General features: G+C 41.4%; 1 protein-coding gene across 1 annotated transcript in view; it reads right to left on the bottom strand.

Moving 5' to 3' along the window:
* CLASP1 (cytoplasmic linker associated protein 1) overlaps nucleotides 1-20836 on the bottom strand; it is a 269499-nt gene that overhangs the window by 73694 nt on the left and 174969 nt on the right. The window contains exons 22-23 of the mRNA XM_082841350.1: nucleotides 14852-14959; nucleotides 10512-10679 (exon numbers count right to left, since the gene is read on the bottom strand). Coding sequence (XP_082697476.1) covers nucleotides 10512-10679; nucleotides 14852-14959 — 276 coding nt within the window. The remainder of the gene's footprint in view (nucleotides 1-10511; nucleotides 10680-14851; nucleotides 14960-20836) is intronic.

Here is a 20836-nt window from a genome sequence, read left to right as displayed (position 1 = left end):
AGCAGCAGGATGGGTCACGCCTCCCGTCAGGATGCGATGCACACGCGACCATGCACCAGAAACAGAAGCGAAGAAGTTCACACAACGTTCTCTCAACAGACACAGAATGAAGTCACAAAAAGGGGGCTTTCGTATACAGGATGGATACACAACAAGGTCCCACTGTGGAGCACAGGGAACTCCATTCAATATACTGTGACAAACCATCATGGAAAAGAACATGAAAAAGAACGTTCGTATGTATAACTGAATCACTTTGCTGTACAGCAGAAATTAACACAATGTTGTACATCAACTATACTTCAATAAAAAAGAAATAAAATACTTCATGCTTCGCAGGTAAAATATAAATCAATTTAAAAAAAGAGAAAGGGGCTCAACAACCGTATTCCATTTTCCCTAGTCAACATGTGTGCTGTTCTGCCGCAGAAATATCCCAATGATTAATGAACTCACTGTTTTAACTGTTGGAAAGTTGGCTGTAATAAGTTTAACAGCCTTCCTTGGAGAGGCATCTGCAGGCCTCTGGTTATGAGCACCAGCTCCGTGACATATGGGGGGCAAGTCCTGGTCAGATCACAACTAGCTGTGTGGGCCTTGGGCAAAGTACTAAACCCCTCTGTGTCTCAGTTCCTCATCTGTGAAATGGGGCCAACAAGGGTACCCTCCTCTTGGGAGTTAAGAGAATTAGGAGAGACTATACATCAAACACTTGAAACGCTACCAGGCACAGAATAAACCGTGGTGGTTAACAGCAGCAGTGCTGGTTAATAAATGTTATTTTGCTAGCAAGTACTCATAATATTATATCGCATCAATTCATCAGTCTGAGAAAACATACACCAAACTCCATCCTCGTGTGGAGAGAATAACTTTTAGAAACAATTATGAAATACAGGCTTGGGTCCAAACCTGAATTTACTGACCCGAGTGCCACATAATATGTGGCTTTTTCTTTACCTCAAAAAAAGAAAAAAGAAAAAAAAAGAAGAAAAAAACCACGCTTCTATCATTACTTGGAAAGAACACGGTGACTGTGGCACAGAGAGTTCACTGGTTTCACAGAGTGACACTAAGCAGTGCCAGAGTCCAGAATCCTCCCACATTTACATGCTTAGTCATGAAATGGCAAAACCCCAAACTCTTCAATACAATTTTATTTACTTAAGCTCGTGTCACCTTGTGAAATGTGCATATCTGCGGGATAAGGGGTACTGAACAGCAAAGGTTACCTGGTCAGTAGGGACAAATTTTTACCAGCATGCAAAAGAAAAAGAAAATCCCTAATTCGAGATACACAAAAATAAGTCGGCAAGCTCTAAAACAGGTATTACAAAACAATCACTTTCCTTAAATAAGGAAACTGGCAAAACATTTTGTAAGACTGAAGCAAACTATTCATTTCTTGTACAAGCACAATGGTATTGTATCCTGACAGTTTAAACGGAAAACCATGTTTAAGCAACACCTGATCTGAAGGTTCCTTATAAAGTCGTCCTTTGGTTCTGTTTCAACAGAATATTCTACAGCAGATCTGTCACGTAACAAGTTCTCTGTCACGTTCTCAAGTGAACGTCCCACAATGGAATCCAAGGTGGACCCGCTTACATCAAAGCCTCATTGACAGCAGAGTCCTAGAGACTTAATCTCACCTAAAAGCTGTCACTGTCACTATGTATTCATACCATTAAAATGGTCCAAAATAACTTTTTAAGAAAAATGCAAGCTCAAACCCAAATATATGTAGTCACTGGAACAATTACTTCTGTCCTCTTCTTTTAAAAAGTGAAGGTTGGCTACATAAGTTGATTCAAAGGGGCACTACTACAAAATCTCACTGACTTATAAAGGGGGTAGGAAATGAACACTGAAGTGAATGAGAATAAGAAGGAAACATCACACTCTCCGAAGGGTGTAGGAGGCTCCCCAGGGGGCACAGCAACCTTTGGGACTTATCCATGAATTCCCAGGTGCCATTGCCACACCTGGAAATCCCGACTCAGAAACGTGGCCAAGCACCTTCTCTGTACCTGAGCCTGGAGAGGCCTCAGAAAGCAGTTAGTACATTTCGGAGGAACCAATGAAAGACACCTCAGGTGAGGCAGGGGAACAGCCACGCTTTGAAGTCAGACCCGTGTGACCTTGGGAAAGTGGCCTCCACTCCCCAGGTCTTGGTTTTGTCATCCAGACAAGAGGGACGACGATACCAGTCCCAGAGGCTGAACAGGACCCACAAAGGTTATATGCCCACTGATCACTCAGCACGGTGCCAGGGACATGTGGGCACTGGTGCTGTCCTTGCTGGACAGGAGTTTTATGAACAGATTTAACCCAACAAGAAAGAAAAAAAGTCATGGTCTAAAAACTGAGCTGAAATGATGTGAACTCCTGCCCTGACCACACAGAAGACCACGCTGGTGCCAGAGCTTGTGAGAAGGGGAGATGTCCGCAGCCACAGCTCCAGCTGTGGTAGCAGCAATGACACACATCCACAACCCGGGCTGTCACCAAAACACTTCAGTGGAAATCAGACTGGATCCCTCAGCTCCTCAGGGTCCAAGCAGGACCTCAAGAATCCAGCACACCTTGCCTGGTCCACAGACCACATGCTGGGTCACAAAGGCTGCTTCCATGGACAGGAACAAAAAACAGCAGTGTACACGTGAAATAAAAACTCTGAACTCTAAGAGACAAGATAATCAAGAACCAGACTGAACTGTTCACTTATAGAACACGTTATTTCGAAGGTCAAATCGTGAACAAGGATGCACAGATACACAGCCTTAACTTAAAAGGAAAAACCACCAGTTCACTCAGAAAAAAAATCATCCTTGCTGCCCTGGATTTTTGAGGATTCTGATCTAATGCTGTGGACTGCTGTGGAAGAGCTGGCAGGGACCAGGTGAGCTGCCCCACTCAGGCCCTCATGCCCATCAGGTAGGACACCTCACACAGGTATCTCCTCACGAAGTCAGGTGATCATCTGGAGGGCCCTGCATCCGTCCATCTGCTCTTTCTGAGAACTCCACGAGGGACAGTGGTCATGAAGAAATAGGTCTAGATTCCGAGTACTGATACTAATTGGGGGAAAAAAGATACTGGGAAGGAGTGTATGACTTAGAAGGAGATAGTGGCAAATATTAAAACCTTATGCTTTTGCTGTAACATCCATCTTCCAAAGTGACATTTTTATATTTGAAAGACCCGTTTCATAATTAGAGTCAAAATAACAGACTGCTGCAGTCCACAGTTCCAGAGAATAACTTCAGGCCTAGGCCCTACCGGTATAAAGTGATTTCTACCTGTCATGCTTATCATGAGGAAAAAATACACAGCTGTACAGCACTTAATACGCCCAAGAACTGAAACACAATTACTGAAGAATACAAAACATTTTTCTTTTCTTTTTTTTTTGTGTGTGTGTGTGTGGAAAGTATGTGTTGATAGACGTCTTACAGGATTAATAATTTGCACTAGGTAAAAAGGTATATGTCCATTTTAGAGAAAGGCAAGACTATTAAAACAAAATAGAAAATGTAAATTCAATATTCTATAAAGCATAAATGTTTCTCTTTTGGTCTTGTTTTTCTTGAATACTAGAAATTGTTAAAGTACAAATTCTAGCTGTAAGGAAAACTGAAACGGGGGGCGTCTGTCAGACAAGCAGCCCCAACGGACACCGAACTGGTGATCAGAGGTACAATATTACCATGTACCATGGCCACCAAATGTTGTAAATTTTTTGTCCTGGGGTGGCACCGGATCACAAACATTAAACAGCCTGTTGAGCCCAGGAAGAATGAAAAGTATCTTAATAATTAACAGTGAACATAAACGTTTTGCATTGTGCTGTACACTTAGGCCGTTTATCCAAAAGCAATTTGCAGACTGCTTTAAAGAAAGCTTTGAAGTGACTCGTTTCACAGAAGGAGAGCTGCTTTTTCGATTAATGTGCTCACCCCCAAACCGAGCACATGCTTAGTTTCCTAAATGTTATCATGATGATACTTTTTTTTTTTTCCTTCTCTGAAGTGAATCACGCATGGGCTGATCCCTGGTAAAATTCAAAACAGGTTGCAGAGATTCCGTGAGTACGGAGACACTTTGGACGCGCTCAGCTTTTAAGCAGCAACGGTCTCTGGCTGAGCTGCGCCACACGCTGGCAACGACCTCGCAGACGGGCTTGCCCGGAGCAAGTGGTCCTAAACGACAACAGTACAGAGCGAATGGGTGCTTTCTTCCCCTGATATGTGAAAACTGGGAACTGCCAGAATCCGAGCATGCAGAGGGGACAGGAAGGGAGGCTCGGGAGGAGGACGGGAGCGGAGAGGCGCACGGGACAGCGGCGGGGGACAGAGGCAGGTGGCTGGGCCCGGCGGGGCGGGAGGAGCCCCGGGAGCCAGGCCGGCGGGTACTCACCGAGCGGAGGGAAGCCCCGAGCGGGGCTCGTATCGCGGCTGCTCTCACGGCTGGCATCGCGGCTGCACCCCTGACTCATGCTGGGTCGAGGGATACGGCTGCTCCGTGCTAGCGTGCAGCATGAGGGGTTTCAGAGAAGGGGAACAAGTTTAATGAAGACAGAGAAACTCACACATGGTCAGTCACATTCCGTTCACGTAATCGCGACACGGCCCGCGCCTGCCCCTGCTCGGGCCTCACTGACTGACGGGCCAACAACAGGAGGGGGTGGGCAAAGCTGGACTTGCCCAGGGCCTCGCAAAGCTGGGCATTTCAGTAGGAAGGTGAAATAACACCTAAAGGTAAGAAATGGAAAAGAAAGCTCTCCAAAGAGCAAACTGGATCAGAATATACAGGATCCAAAGTCTTCTGGAAATGATCAGTTGCTATGGTTTCAGCACACTCCTCCCCGAGAGGATAATAAAAGGCCATAGTCATTTTCATATGCACTGGGTCCTTAGAAAGATACTTTAATTTGGATTAAAAACAGAATAGAGGCTCTGGTCACTGAACTCCATGAACTTACCTAATTAAAAGGAAGACTGTTCACTTCCCCCAGCCTGGCCTTCTTTACAAAGAGAAGTCATGAGGACTGACCCTGCTAGAGAGCCTGCATGCTGCAAATCAGTGTGAGGATATAAAGAATCGGGACTGCTAACCCCTCATTCACTGGTCTCGACATTCATTCCGGTGTTTTCTACGGAATCCAAAAAGATCCGTCTGTCACCCCTACCCAAGCACCTCCACTCACCCAGCCTCACACCTGGGTCCATCCCAGGTGGCCTGATAATCCCAACAGTCATGGTTAAAGATCATCCACTGGCCTGAGAACAGCCAATTACTTTCTCACATCACAGGAGACTGAGACGACAGAACCCCATGAGCAGCCTAACGGCTAACATAACTTGGCCATAAATCTCATGAAAGACCATGATTTTCTTATTTTTCAGCTTGCTTTGAGAAAACAGAAATGCAGTACTGGCAAAATATTCAAAAACAACTTCGCAAACTGAAAGCACGTAGCCACCTACATGACCGCTGATGGGAACAACAAATATTTCCGTCTTGAGAGGATCTACTAATTCTGGATTAGACAGAAATGCCTTTCTCAGAAGGTTTGGAACTTGATTCACTGATGTAAAAACCTCCATGTTTACTACATTGCAATGAGCAAAGCCTATAATTTCAGAGCAAAAGTAGATTTATTATAACGCCAAACCGTAACAAGAATGTCTTACAAACCAGAATCATAAAACTCCCTGAGTTAGAAGAACATGGAAGTGAAAAACCAAACCAACTTCCTATTGTGGTCTCTGCTCAGTGCCAGAGGTGAATGAGACCCTAAAGGTACCTAAGTGATGTGCAAAGGTTTATCAGGTCTGTGCTGGCGAGCAAGGCAAGGTCAAGCCCAGGAACGCAATCTCAGCCATCAGTCAAAGTGGGGCTTCATCTGGAATTCTCTAGGAATTCCTAACCTCTCCTTCATTTTGCTACAGTGACGTGGAAGCACTGAGTTTTCACTCAGAGTAGTCGTGACAATTTAATCAGCAATTCTTGATAACATTCTAAACACCTCTTGCTCCTACCATGAAGGCCAAAGCAACAGGTGCTAAATTAAACTTAAAAAAACTAGGGAGTATCTACTGACCCCGTCAGTAAAGGAAAAGTTGCATAAAACCTACAAAAGAGTCCTTAGGGGGGCTACTACCACATCTAATGTAGAAACGCCCTCTCCAGCTCCATGCTAGCTCACTGGTCCAGCCACTCAGCCGCTCTAGATCTCAGCCTCCAGTTGGGAAGGTGAGAGAGAGAGAGAGTCCCCACTATTTAAATGAAAAGGGTACCGTGAGATAATGTACGTACGTAGGTATGTCTGCGGTCCCTGCTGAAAGGCATACGTGAAAACCTTGTCTTATTCCACTGGCCACTCCAAAACAATCATCAAAAAGCAGTAAGGCCAGTCCTGATAGGTCTTCACACGTGGGCATGCTTAGCTGACCATTTTCTTATAGCTCTTGCCCGATTACGTCTGAATTTTCACATAGTTCCCACTCCCTGCTTTAAGTGAGCAGATATGTTACAACAATGGGGAAGCTCTGCTCTCTCCCCAGGCTGAGCTTGCTTTGTGAGGGCAATGAAGAACGTGAGAAGAAATAGGTAGATGCCATGTGAAATAACAACAATCATAATTCTTAACGAGGTCCACCGTCCTCGTATTTGGCCCAGGGAACGTCCATTCACCCATCTGTCCTGACCGCCTTCTTTACCATATGGCCGGTAAGAACATGGAGAAAAAGAATTCTGTTTACAATTCTGTGCATGGTTTGGCCCCAAACTTCATTCAAGTACACTTAGCGGTGAAATCAACAGTTCAAATGTTGGATAATCTAAAACACAAGAGGAAGAAGTTCCCCCTTACTTGCAACACCATTTCCAAAGACTAACCTACAAGGAGGATTTAAAGTGAGTATACACATAAACGATTTTTACAAAGACTAACTGATTAGGCGTCAAAACTACACCACAACATACCGAATCACCCTGTGTACTGAGCACCGAGAGTGAGCGTTCTGTGTGGGAACAGGTTTTGGAGGAGGGGTGGCAGAGGAGGGAGAGACGATAAAACACATCTGCCGCGTGAGCTTCCTAAAAGCAGGCAGGCTTCTCAGGGAGTTCTGGAGTCCTGCACGGAACGCTGGGAAGCCTGGAAAACCCTCTGACTGGTTTTCATTCCTTGAGTGACACTCTACCTTTATAGCGTTTTAAGGGAACTCCTGACTTTTGTCTTTCAAGGAAGGATCCTACCAGAATTCCTATCAAAAGCAGAAGTACAAGAAGAACAATGAAAACTCCCAGAAGTTAAAGACATGAAACGTCTCTCTAGCCTAGACATTCTCATGTCTTGGTCTTGCACACAGTAGTCTAATCTAACAAAGAGCTAAAAGGAATTATTAATTTCAATTTTTTTCAAAACACATTTAACCAGAAAAGCATCTGAGAACACTTTAAATGCATATCCACAGACTGTTAGGGGCAGAAAGTCCAATGTGTTCCTAGCCTTTTCAGTAGACAGTTGGGAGAACAAGGGAACCAAAGGCCAACTTCCAAAACGTGACTGCTGTAGAGGTCAGCAATTCGTGTGACTTCACCCTAAGTCACACGTAGAAGGAAACAATTTACACACACACTCCTCCATTTGCTCAGTTTATGAAGGAATACATTTCAGAAAGAAGGGCGTGGGAGGGTTTTGTTTCTTAGTTATCCAACAGGAATTACTTCCCATTTTGCTTAAGAAACCTTAAATGCTAAAGAAAAAGAGCTCTGACATCATCTTTATCACAGGTGAAACCGGAAAATTTAGTTAAGAAATATTATTTCAAACAAAAAAAGGCGTAGTTGAACCAAATACCATTTGCAGATAACTAGAATTATCTCTCAGGGCAAATTCCAAGCTATGAGGAAAACTATTAACCGGTTTGGGGATTATAGAAAATATTCTTAAAAGATACTCCTACTTTGTTTTGAATATTTATATTTAAAGTTGCTATACAATGAACCAAATGTTTAGACACATAGACATATACCCAGTATATACTCAATGATCAAAGAAATATACACTCCATTACAGAAAAATGCTAACATATCTGACACCCCATAAAATGGAATCTCTAAGCAGTACTAGAGGAAAAAAGTGGAAAGATGTATTTTACTCATACATATTTTATAACTGTGTATGTATAGTCTCACAATGTGCAAAAATGTCTATAAAGTATCTTCTTTAATCAGAATTGTATGTGTGACCTCAAAGCTCCATCCACAACTAATCCCCTTAACGAGCATCAAGGAAACAACTTTCTTCAAAATGATGTTTCAAATAAGAACGCTTGGGAAGGTTGACAGGCTCCTATTTAGTTCTTACTGATGGATGATGTTCCACAGGACTTCTTTCAAAGGCTTATTAAACGCTGTCTTTCCAGCTACCCACAGTGCAAACTTCATACTTAAGAGCATAGACTGCCAGGTCCTAGAGTCATATTAGATAATCGAGGTTGGATTATTTCCCAATTTCAAGAAGGTAAAAATGGCATCTTTAATAAATTTAAAAAGTAAAATCCCAAAAAAGGAAAGAATTTTTGGGGCTTCCCTGGTGGCGCAGTGGTTGAGAGTCCGCCTGCCGATGCAGGGGACGCGGGTTCGCGCCCCGGTCCGGGAGGATCCCACATGCCACGGAGCGGCTGGGCCCGTGAGCCATGGCCGCTGAGGCTGCGCGTCTGGAGCCTGTGCTCCACAGCGGGAGAGGCCACAGCAGTGAGAGGCCCGCGTACCGCAAAACAAAAACAGAAACACAAACAAAAGAAAAGAATTTTTAGCAGTATGAAACAAGTCAGGATCACCAAGAAAATCCTATAAACTTAACTAATTGTGGGAAAAGGACAGTTGAAACCTCAAGCCTAGGTTTGAAATCAAATGTATTTTCCAAACAAAACCAGATCCAAATACACGTATGTGACAACAACAAATCTGAAATTTATCAATAGATATTGCAGTCATGATATTTTCTCTGGTTGTATCCACATTACTTGCTATTACTGGACGCAAATAACTGGTCAGCTCAGGGACCATGTTCCATAAAGCCCACAGAAGGTCAGCATCACGCAGCATTTTAACAAAACCACGGCTTGATTACATTTCTCACTTGCTTCGGAAATGTTGGTCAAACCAAATCCTTTCGATTCTACTTCTTAAATACCTGCCCCCCACCGCCTTCTCGAAGTTCAGGGAGCCTTCAAGGACATTCGTGAGCTGGACCCTACCAGTCCCTCTGCCCCCATCTCCCACCCACTCTGACAAACATCCTCGGCTATCGTCAGATAAACCACTAGTGGTCCCAGGGCGCACAACGCTCCCTCTCGTCTGACCGCTTCTGCACAGGCTCCTCTCTGCCTCATCTCCCCACCCTGACTGGTGCCACCTTATACACCTCATCGAAACAGGGCCGATTCTGGGAAGGCTCCCCTGGCAGGAAACCTAGGAGGACTGGGGCAGACATTCCTGTTCTACGGTCCCAGAGCACCTGCCAGGGTATCTGTCATACTGTCTTACATCTTCACCTCTAAGACCACAAGCTCTTTGAAGTCAGAATCTAAAATCTACTGCATTTATCTTCTAATCATGAGATCTAACAACATGTGCCTAGCACATCACAGTAAACGTTCCAGTATTCAATAAAAGTTATTGAGGAGATAAATGAATAAATGACAAAGGTAAGCCAACAGGACAAAAGAATACAGTATTCTGATTTCACATTAGTAGGTTTTTACCCTTAGAAAGCAGGTGAGACTGTAAGAGTATGAACACAGATTTTTCACAATAGATCACAAGACTTCTAACCGTTTTACTAAAAAGGGAGCAAACAAATTAGATTTTAATAGAGTGAAAGACCGTTAAGCTGCTGACAGTCATTCATATAAAATCCTACTACAAAGAAACTAAACACTACGACACAAAAATAAACACTATATATACCTAGTTTTCCTCTTCTTGGTTTTTATGTTTGAACAACATTATGTCAAAAGTAACAACTACACATATTCTGTGATGATAATTTTCACCAATTGGGTTAGAGAAGAGCAAAATCAAAATAAATGTGGACCCTACAAATTGCTTCTGAATATTTATATAGGTTAATGGCTATTTATTGCTAATCAGTGAAAGACAAATGGAAAAAGCAACAGTGCTCCTGTGCAGGAAAGAAGCCTGCCCATTCCCCCAGGTTAATGTTTTGCAAAATGACTCTAACCCACAGAAGCCCACAATGGTGTAGTTCTTTCCCATCAGTGTGAAGGTAAACCCCACATATTTGTTAGTCCTAACTGAAAACTGAACCTGCTATCATCTGTAAAAAGCACAAACTGAAATGTCTTTTTAACACAGGCAAAGTGACATCCTCGGTTCAAAAACAGCTATTTCCCACAGGAGACAAAGTCATTAGATTATAATCAAAATTATGACCAGGTTGGGAATGGTGTTTCAAGATCTTTGAGAATTCTCACCTAATCCTATGCGGTTTGGACTTGTTTCTCGGCTACATCCCTGACTCCTGGGAATCTTGCTTCGTTTTTCTGAAGAGGGTGTCGCAGGTGGGCCTCTCGAGGAACCCCCAGCAAGGCCACTATAACCACTTCCCAACAATTTCCCTGGGGAACTTGATCGGCTGCCAGCTAAAAATGAAGCGAAACAAAATTGAATAATGGATGTAAATCAAGAAATAAATTACAGTAACTTCAGAAGTCAGTTTACACATGAGTTTGGATCAAATATCAAGAGAATTTTATATAAAAATAGCTTTCTAGCTGGTAACATCACTAATTTTTCAAAAACTAAGGAGCATAAAGGAACATCAAATTTTCATAAAAGAGTATTTATACCCAGGAGAATTAAAGATGGAGTTCTACAGAAATGACTGCAAAATTTCTGATTCAAAAGGGCAGGCTCAGGTTGAGTACAAAAAGCCTCTCAGTTGCACAGCAAGTTTCTACAAATAATCACAAAGGCGTTTATTTATTAACTGGTTTGGTTTCTGTAGGAGTTGGTATGTTAAAAAATGGCTGAAAGAGTAGAAATATAACAGAAATTTCTTAAACGCTAAAGGAAGACTCCATTAATCTAACAAATGGAAAAGGAGGCAGAAATATGGTAAACAGAAATCACAAGATAAAATGATAAGAATAAACTCAAACATATCGGTACTCATAATAAATGTGGCTGGATTAAATTCAACTATTAAAAGACAGATTCCTGGATTGGTTTAAAAAAACTGAAATGAAATTCAACTGTATGTTGTTTATAAGAGACAAACAACATACATATAACAAAACAACAAAACAGAATAAAAAACAGCATTAAAAGAGAAAAAAGGATGTTTCATATTGATTAAAGAATAATTATCCTTAAAGATATAATAATCATGAAACTTTATGCTCCACGTAACATAGCTTTGAGATAGAAAACACAAAAACGATAAAAATACAGAGAGAGATTGAAAAGGCCGTAATTATTAATGTATCTCTCAGAAAGACTAATACTAATGAAAGATTAATACACTACTCAGAAACTGGCAGAGCATGCAGTCAAAACTATACAGATATGTATAAACACACCTCCCGCATATACACACAGTGCATAGTCCAACAAACAGAATACACATTCCTTTCACATTTCCACACAGGAATAGTACAAACACTGACTCTGTACTAAGCCTCAAAGGAAATCTCAATAACCTTTTACAAAGGTAGAAATTATATAGAAAACATTCCCTGATGTGAATGCAATAAAATTAGAAATTAAAATCATAATATGGTTAGTTATTTTTATAAATGGCTAAGTGACTACATACCTATATAACCATTTCTTGTAAAACAAAATTCTTTCTTAAAGAAGGCAGCAAAATTTTAAGGATCGTACCAATACACTCAAATGGCAGTCATTAACTTAGATCATCTCCTTAAGCAGAGAAGGCAATAAAATTCGCAAATATCAAGTATTCGTTATCACGTAGCAGAATAGAATGATCCAGAGGGAAAAACCTTCAAAATAACACTTACCTGGAAATTAAACACACACACACACACACACACACACACACACACACACACACACACACCCCTCCATCATTCAAATAAATCACTCAGATGACTACTTACGAAAATTCGTACTTTATAATGATTTAACTACAGTTTAAGTGAAATTCATTATAAAATTATCAGTACACGTTCCCATGAAGAACATGTCTCAGGATCTATTAATTTTGCCCATAAAATCTGAGCACACAAATAAACGATTAAGCTGTATAAAAGGAGAAAAGAAATCCATTTCAAACTCTAGAATTTGAACATACAGAAAAAATGCAGCAAGATTAACTAAGCTCATAATAAAGAGAGAAATTAATATTGTGCAAGGAACATGGGGTGAGGGAGAATGCAAAACACAAAAAAAAGCAAGAAGAGAAATGGCTTACCACCAGCAGGATTAGCAGATCTGGATCCTTGATTATGAGAGCAGACCAAAGGACAGGCAAAAAGTGGATTAAAAGACAATAACACAATACAGAAGGTCAGCATGCAACACAGCACAAATGTCTCTGTTCACAAACACATTAGCAAAAGGGCTGTTTTTCTAGGTCTTGTTCCTCCTAGCCTATTTTCGTACTTATTTTTACTTTATACACATCATATTGTATTAGCATTTATTTCAGATCTGCTCATGAAACACTTATGAACCTACCATGCGCCAGGCACAGTGCCAGGCGGACGAGATGCAGAGAAGATGCCGGGCCCTTGGGGGGCACCTGCCCTCTGGCTCTGAGCAGCCTGGCAGAAGTGACTGCATCTTACCATCTGTGTATCTCTAACCCCTGCACACGGTGCTCACCACACAGGAGGTGCTCCAGAGACATCAACCAAGTGGAAGAAACCACTACTAGGTAGTTTCATCTGAATGTCTTATGCCAAATTCTCCAATATTTAAACATTAATCCTCACATATTTAAGTCCTCAACTATTCAAAAGATGCCAACTGTTAACTGTCCTAAATTTAATATTAATGAAATCTACTTACTCTTAAACCAGAACTATGAATGCTAGTATAGCTCCTATCTACCTATTAAAATAATTTTTAAAAGAATATTTGGAGGGTGGGAGGGAGGGAGATGCAAGAGGGAAGAGATATGGGAACATATGTATAACTGATTCACCTTGTTATAAAGCAGAAACTAACACACCATTGTAAAGCAATTATACTCCAATAAAGATGTAAAAAAAAAAAAGAATATTTGATTTATATATATAAGTTTAAGGTCCAGGCTTGATCATTTGCTGGTGTTGTCTCTTTCCCTTGAGTGGAATTTGGTGAGTAAAATAAAACTGATGAGCTTTTCAAGTGGATCCCCAAGGCAAAGTGCAGTATTTTTATGACTGAAAAATTAAAGCTCTATCATCCCCCGCTACAGAAGAACTTTATTTCCACCACCTCTTAAGCAGAGGACCCAGCTAGGGGCAGGGACCCTTGCAGAGGCCAATGCCAATAAACAGCAGACATAAAGAAATGGAAAATACTGTTCAGCCCTCACTCTCCAAGAAAGGAAACAACCCTATACAATTTTTTTATTCAACTCAATTTCAACATATTGACTTATATTCTGAGTCTCAAACATTTTTGGCCAAGAAAAATTTTTTTTGCGATAAGACCCGACTCATATTTATGAGGTCATGACCAGAGTATTATATCTATCTGTGACTCCAGGTATCACCAGGGTTCACCAGAATAACCAGGGCCTGGACACTACTCCCCAGGCAGAAGCTTCTGGACTACACCTGCACAACCTATGCTGTGTGGTATGGTGTAATACACTAAAAGCATGGGCTTCTGCATCAGACAAACAAGCCTGGGTGCTGTCGTCTCACAGCAGTATGTCTGACCTTGCACTTTCTTTTCAGAAAGGACATAAGCTTCTTTTAACATGAGGACTCTAGTTATCAAAGGGACATGGGGAAAGCATCTAAATTCAGGAGGAGCTGAGGAAGGCATTCTGAACACCTACGAGAGAAGCTAACTAAGGTTTGGCCTCAGACTAGCTGCTCTCTACACAAGCCAGACAGCTCCTGGGGCCACGAAGGAGGCTGACTCCGTCAGCTGACAAGCACCTCCACCATGGTCGCCTGCCCAGGAGGGCCCTGACCCCCCGCCCCACTCCTAGTGCACAGACCAGGAAGCTGGGAAGTGAGACACCAGGCCTGAATCCTAAGAGAGATCAGAACACACTCATCCCGCCCACGGCTGCTTTCATGGCTGATGTTAACAAATCAGGTGACTCAACACATACAGAGAAGCAGCAATGGAAGCGAGCGAGGGCAGCCGAGCGAAGCGAGAGCCCACACTGGCAGGAGGAAAGGAGCAGAGTGGCATGTTAGCGCAGCGGGTGATGTGGGGGGGGGGGCAGCTTCGAATGGATTTACTTATTGCCGCTGGGAAGAGACCTCAGCATGAAGTCATCTCCCCCCGGAGCTGCTCTTGAATGACATCAGGATCCCTCATCAACAGCAAAATGGGTCCCAGCCCAAGTACGATTCACTTTGGGAGGCTTGAGGGGAGGGAAACTGCATTTCAATGTTTCCTGCCTAAGGATACAAAGTGTAAATCACCTGGAAAGGGGACACAGGTACACTGGAATACCCCGTCTTGTAAGCATCCAACAAACATCAAGATTATTCACAGTGTCTTAGAGCCACAGAAATGTGTTTTTCCATTAAGTCGATGAAAACACTATAACTTTTCAGCTGCAGAATGGCTGTCGGATAAAACTAAGAGAGCAGAGAGCATAAAATATACTTCTTACGCTGGGACTGTGAGACCACTTTGGCGCGGCTGCGGCCCCGACTGTCGGAAGGCGTGGAGGTGACGTTGGTGGCGCTCCCAGAGCTCTGCCGTCGCGTGCGGATCCGACCTGGAGGACACGGCAAAAACAGTGCTTCCGTAATGTTTCCAATACGCGCGACCACTCCTCGGGCAAGGGACACGGGCTGAGCCACCGCCAGGGGAGCTGGTCTCCCACGTGTGGTCCTGACACGCGTCCCTGTGTGCACACACAAATTCTACAGACACGTCAGAAACTCCTCAGAGGGACTCAGGAACCCATCAGGTGCTTTGCTTTCAATTGTTTTAGCATATTCTATTTTCAGATGGGGAGGTGATAGTCACTTGAGGGTTTTTTTCCACAATTTTTTTTCCAGATTAAATTCTCTCTCCTGTTCATTGCCGACATGTCTGTCGAATTTCCAAAAGCAGGAAAGAATATTAGCCGTCATCTTCAGAAAACTACTACAGGAAAAAAAAAAAAAAAAGAGTAAATGCAAACTAAAACAAAGAAACCTTCTTAACTCAGCAATCAGCAAAAGCTAGATCACCCTGGAGAATAAATGTGTCTTGCTGTGTAGCATTAAACTTCTATTTTAAAGCATGTATGCCAGCAAGTTTCTAGGCTGCAAAAAGATGAAGTTTATAGAAAGAATCAATATTAGGAATACCTAGAGAAGTGACCTAAAAATAATGCAATGTCATAGGCATTTATGAAGAATATTTGCCATTATTAAGTAAAGCAATGTGTTAACTCCAATTATTAAAGCATGAAACCATAAAAATAAAAATGGATTCATAAATACAAAATCACTGATGGTAAGACTAGAATGATAAGGAATTAAACTTTTGAAAATACAGGGCTTCTTTGTTTTCAAAGGGGCACAAATGCCCCGATTTCCATAATTCAATCGGAAGAGCAATCTGATATAGGGAAAACACAAAGCAATTTGAACTCCCACCGGCTTCTTACACTGCTCAAAAGCACATCTACCTCACCAACTGAGAAAGTTTGCAGAAAGGCAGTACGGAAAAACAAATCCTAAGGCTTGAAAAGGTTCAAGAAAGGAAGGTAAAGAGCAATAAAAGGAAGCACTGCACTTAATTAAAAAAAAAAAAAGGAAGAAAGAAAACTAGAAAGACTCAATGACTTTTATTAGCAGTTGAATGAAAGACCTGCAAGTTCTAGAATCCAGACTAAAATTAGGAGCTGTATCATATAGGATACTATGAGCTATACATGTGTGCACTCAAAATCCTCACACCGGGCTTCCCTGGTGGCACAGTGGTTAAGAATCCGCCTGCCAATGCAGGGGACACGGGTTCGAGCCCTGGTCCGGGAAGATCCCACATGTCGCGGAGCAACTAAGCCCGTGCGCCACAACTACTGAGCCTGCGTGCTACAACTACCAAAGCCTGTGCGCCTAGAGCCCATGTTCCGCAACAAGAGCAGCCACTGCAATGAGAAGCCTGTGCACTGCAACTAAGAGTAGCTCCCGCTCACCACAACTAGAAAAAGCCCGCGTGCAGCAACAAAGACCCAACGCAGCCAAAAATAAAATAAATAAATAAAATTAAAAAACAAAAATCCTCACACCAACATATAAGTAATTATTCCCACTTTACACATGAGGAAACAGAGAAGCAAGGGGGTTACTTAATTTGTCCAAGGTTCCACCACAGGTTCAGATGCCTGTGCCTGGCTAGGGCATTTTACTCTGCTAAGGAAGTCACCAAGAAAACTGAACGTGAAAAAAACAACTGAGTCTAACTTCTTAGGATTTTTTAAGTGATCATCCAAACCCTCTCAGCTAAGAAAATAAAAAAATCTTCCTTGCTATGTCCCTGTGTCCTCCACCTCCCCCCAACCCCCGCTGGTCATCATTCCCTAGCATTTCTTTATGTTTTTAATACACATAGTTGCATAACCAAGAAATAGATGGCATTATTTTATATTTTTTTTAATGTTTTTAATCGTATCATAGGGTATATATTTTTCCAAATCTTACTGTTTGGCTCAACATTTTATCTGTGAGCTCAGTTACGGAAGTGATTTTTTGTAGGACGTAAAGGAGAGACCCGTTTTACTTCTTCTGTGTGACTAACGAAGGTCCAGACAAATTTACTTAACCCCTTTCTTAACTAACCTACAAAGCCATCTTTGTCACTTACAAGTACTTGTATACATGCAAGGGTCCGTTTTCTCCACTGTGGTGTCTGCCCCATTAGTCCATGTGTCCATCCTGTGCAACATACACTGTTGCGAGTAGCTTTTCAAAACTACCTTCCTAATTGGTAGGGCAAATCAAGCCACTCTTCCCTAAAGCCCTCTGCTCTCTTGCATATGCGCACGTGAAGATGTAATAAAAAGACGTGTTGAAATTCTGACTGGCAATGTGGAATTTGGGGTTAAGCTGGGGGCGGAGGGGGGGCAGCCCTATGATATTGATCTTTCCATTCATTAGCATTTTCTCTTTTTCACCTTCTTCAGTGTCTTTCAATAAAGACTATAATTTTTCCAAAAGTTTTATTCAATTTTCATAGACTTATTCAAAGGTGCCTTATTTTTATTATACACAATACAGTTGATTAAATTATATTGTCTAACTTGCTGACAAATAAGAATATGACTGTTTTATATATATATATATATATATATATATATTTTTTTTTTTTTTTTTTTTTTTTTTTTTTTTGCGGTACGCAGGCGTCTCACTATTGTGGCCTCTCCCATTGCGAAGCACAGGCTCCGGACGCACAGGCTCAGTGGCCGTGGCCCACGGACCCAGCCACTCCGCGGCTCGTGGGATCCCCCCGGACCGGGGCACGAACCCGTGTCCCCTGCATCAGCAGGCAGACTCTCAACCACTGCACCACCAGGGAAGCCCCGACTTAACTCTAGGGACCTTGCTAAACTTTTATTAATCCTACCAATTTACATGTAGATTATGTGGTGTTCTCTAAACAGAAAACCACCTGCAAATAAGACTTCAGTTTTCTCCCTTCAAACCCTACCCTTGATCACTTCATCTGCTGTCTTGGACACACAGCACAATGCTCAAGAGAAGCACGAGGTAGGCTTTGCTATCTTGAGCCACACGTAAAAACATAATTCTGGAATTTCACAAACTATACTTCAACAAGTGAAGAAAACTCATTCCTAATTGCTAAGAATTTATCAAAAATGTTTCTGGAATGTTTTAATGCTTTGCTTCCATCTTCTGAGATAAAGAGGATTATTCTCCTAAACGTACTGAGCTGCATCTATAAGGTTTGAAAGTATCAAACCTCCGCTGTCATGACTCACGCAGTCACATACACAGAATGTCTGCATTGTACCTCATCTGATTCTGGTACCAAGGTCACAACAGCTACATGAAACCAGGGAGGGAAGCTTTCTCTCTTCCTGGTCTCTGAGTTTATGTAAGACGGGAACTGTCCCATGCTTCACAACTTGCATGTATAGCCGTCTGAGCATGGTAGGGATTTTGGATATCTTTTCTATTTTAATTAAGTAATTAGCTTTTGGTGGGGGAATGGAGTTTTAGGTACTGCTTCAAATTATTTAATGAGTAGTCTTAAAACTACTTGGGTTTTTTCTTCTTCTTGAAGAAACAGGTTTTTTCCCTAGAAGTTCGTCCAATTTGCTTTAAAATTGTTAACATAAAATTGTCATAGTTTTCTACTACCCCTTTAAAGCTCTACTGATCCACACTTATACCTGCTTTATCACTGCCAATTCTCAAACTGATCTTTCCAAAAGTTTGCCTATTTTATTAGTATTTTCAACGAATCACATTTTGTATTTCTTAATCCTCTAAAACGAATGTTTAATTCCTACTTCATTAACTTTTACTCATATCTTTGTTACTTCCTCCCTCCTTTTCTTTGGGTTTATTCTGTTCTTTCACTAACACACTGGAAACAGACTAATTCAGTCTCTCCTCTAATATAAACTTAGGGCTAGGAACTTCCCTCTAAGCACTGCTTTTGCTTCATTCCACAAGGATTAATATGTAGTTCAACATAACATGTTGCTTTTGAAAAAATGGATTATAGGATCTCATTTGTTAATGTTCGGCTTTGGAAAAATAAGTTGGAGCCATACTTCACACTTTACACCAAGAAAAGCAGCAAATGGACCTAAGATTAAAATGTCAAACATGAAACCATCAGAGTTTTAGGGAACTTCCCTGGCGGTCCAGAGGTTAGGACTCCGTCCTTCCACTGCAGGGAGGACGGGTTCAATCCCTGGTTGGGGAACTAAGATCCAACATGCCGCATAGTGCGGCCAAAAAAAAAAAGTTCTGAAAGAAAACATGGGAGAATTCCATTGTAACTTGTAGTGGAAAGTCCATTCTCACTATAACAAAATTAAAAGCCATTAGAAAAGATTGATAAATTTGACTAATTTTTTTTTTTAAATCTCAGGATGGCAGGAAGAAAACTATGAGCAAATTCGAGAAAATGACAAATGGGGGAAAATTATTTGCAACTCATGTCACAAGGTGCTAACTTCCTTATCACATAAAAGATTCCTGGGTATCAATAATAAGTTCAACAGCAAGTGTGCTGGTAAATGTTTAGCAATTAGAGGGGAACTGTGGGGGGTGGGGTGGTTGGGGGAGTGTTCTGCTGACTTGCGGTGCTTTGCAATTCCCTGGTGTAAATATTCCCACCGTGGCCTATTTGAGGCCATTGATATAATGTAAACCAGCTTATAAAATTCCTGAAAATCTAACAACTGGAATCTGATGAACTGGTGCAAGCCAGCTTCCACACACCACTGCCACATCCCAATAAAGAATGGTCAAAGGCTAGGAATAGATATTTAACTGAAATAGAAATGGCCCCTAAATGTATGAAACAGTGTGCAGCCCCCCCAGTAAGAAAAAAATATTAAAATGACATTAAGAATGCTATTTATCACCGACAAGATTGGCAAAAATCTTAAAAATCTGCTAACCTTCTGGCATGTGGGCAAACAGGCACTCTCATTCATTCTTTGTGGGAGTTAAAATTAATACAGTCCCTATAGAGGGTTACTTGGCAATGTCTATCACAATGACAAACGCGTGCACTTTTTAACCCAACAATTCCACTTTGGGTAATTTAGCCTCCCAATATTCTTGTGTCCATGCAAAATGATGTATATAAAAGGTAATTCATGGCAGCACTGTTTGTAACAGCAAAACTCTGAAAACAATCCAAATGTCTATCAATATGGGTTTGGTTGGTTCAAGTTAATCCACATAGGGGAATGTACAGCAGTACTAATGAGTGAAGAGGTTCTGCAACCTAACATGGAAGAATCTTAAGCTATAATTAAGTGAAAATAATGAAGATGCAGAATAGTGTATGTAAATATGCTACCTTTTATGTTTTAAAAAAGGGAAAAGTATGATTTTCATATTATTTCTTTCTTTTGTTTGTTTTCTTCCTGCTGCGCCACGCGGCTTGTGGAATCTTAGTTCCCTGACCAGCGATTGAACCCAGGCCCCTGGCAGTGAAAAGCGTGGAGTCCTAACCACTGGACCACCAGGGAATTCCCTATATTACTTTTTATGCAAAGAAACTATGGATAAAAATGAAACTAAAAACAGTAACATACTGAGGATGAAGGAAAGAGGTGATAACTAGATAAATGAAAGACAAAGATGAGGGGAAACTGCATACCTCTTTATATTTTCTGAGTTTGGAACTATGTTAATGTATTAGTTATTCAAAATTTGTATTTTTATATGCCACCCACTATAAATATTAATTTGCAAATACTTTTTTGTGTATCTTGAGGCTGTTTTTATTAGATCCATAAAAATTTAGGTCTATTGCACCTTAGTGACTTACTGACTCTTTTATTACATAGAAGTCCTCTTTTTGCCTTTTTTGGGTCTGTTACTAATAAACCTTCAACAACTTTCTTCTACTATGAATTTCTCATCCTTTGTCTTTTGCTCTATCTGTAGCC

Source organism: Leucopleurus acutus, assembly GCF_964270905.1.
Source record: "Leucopleurus acutus genome assembly, chromosome: 6".
Classification (NCBI taxonomy): Eukaryota; Metazoa; Chordata; class Mammalia; order Artiodactyla; family Delphinidae; genus Leucopleurus; species Leucopleurus acutus.
The sequence above is the reverse complement of the archived record's forward strand: the minus strand, read 5'-3'. Positions and strand labels throughout refer to the sequence as shown.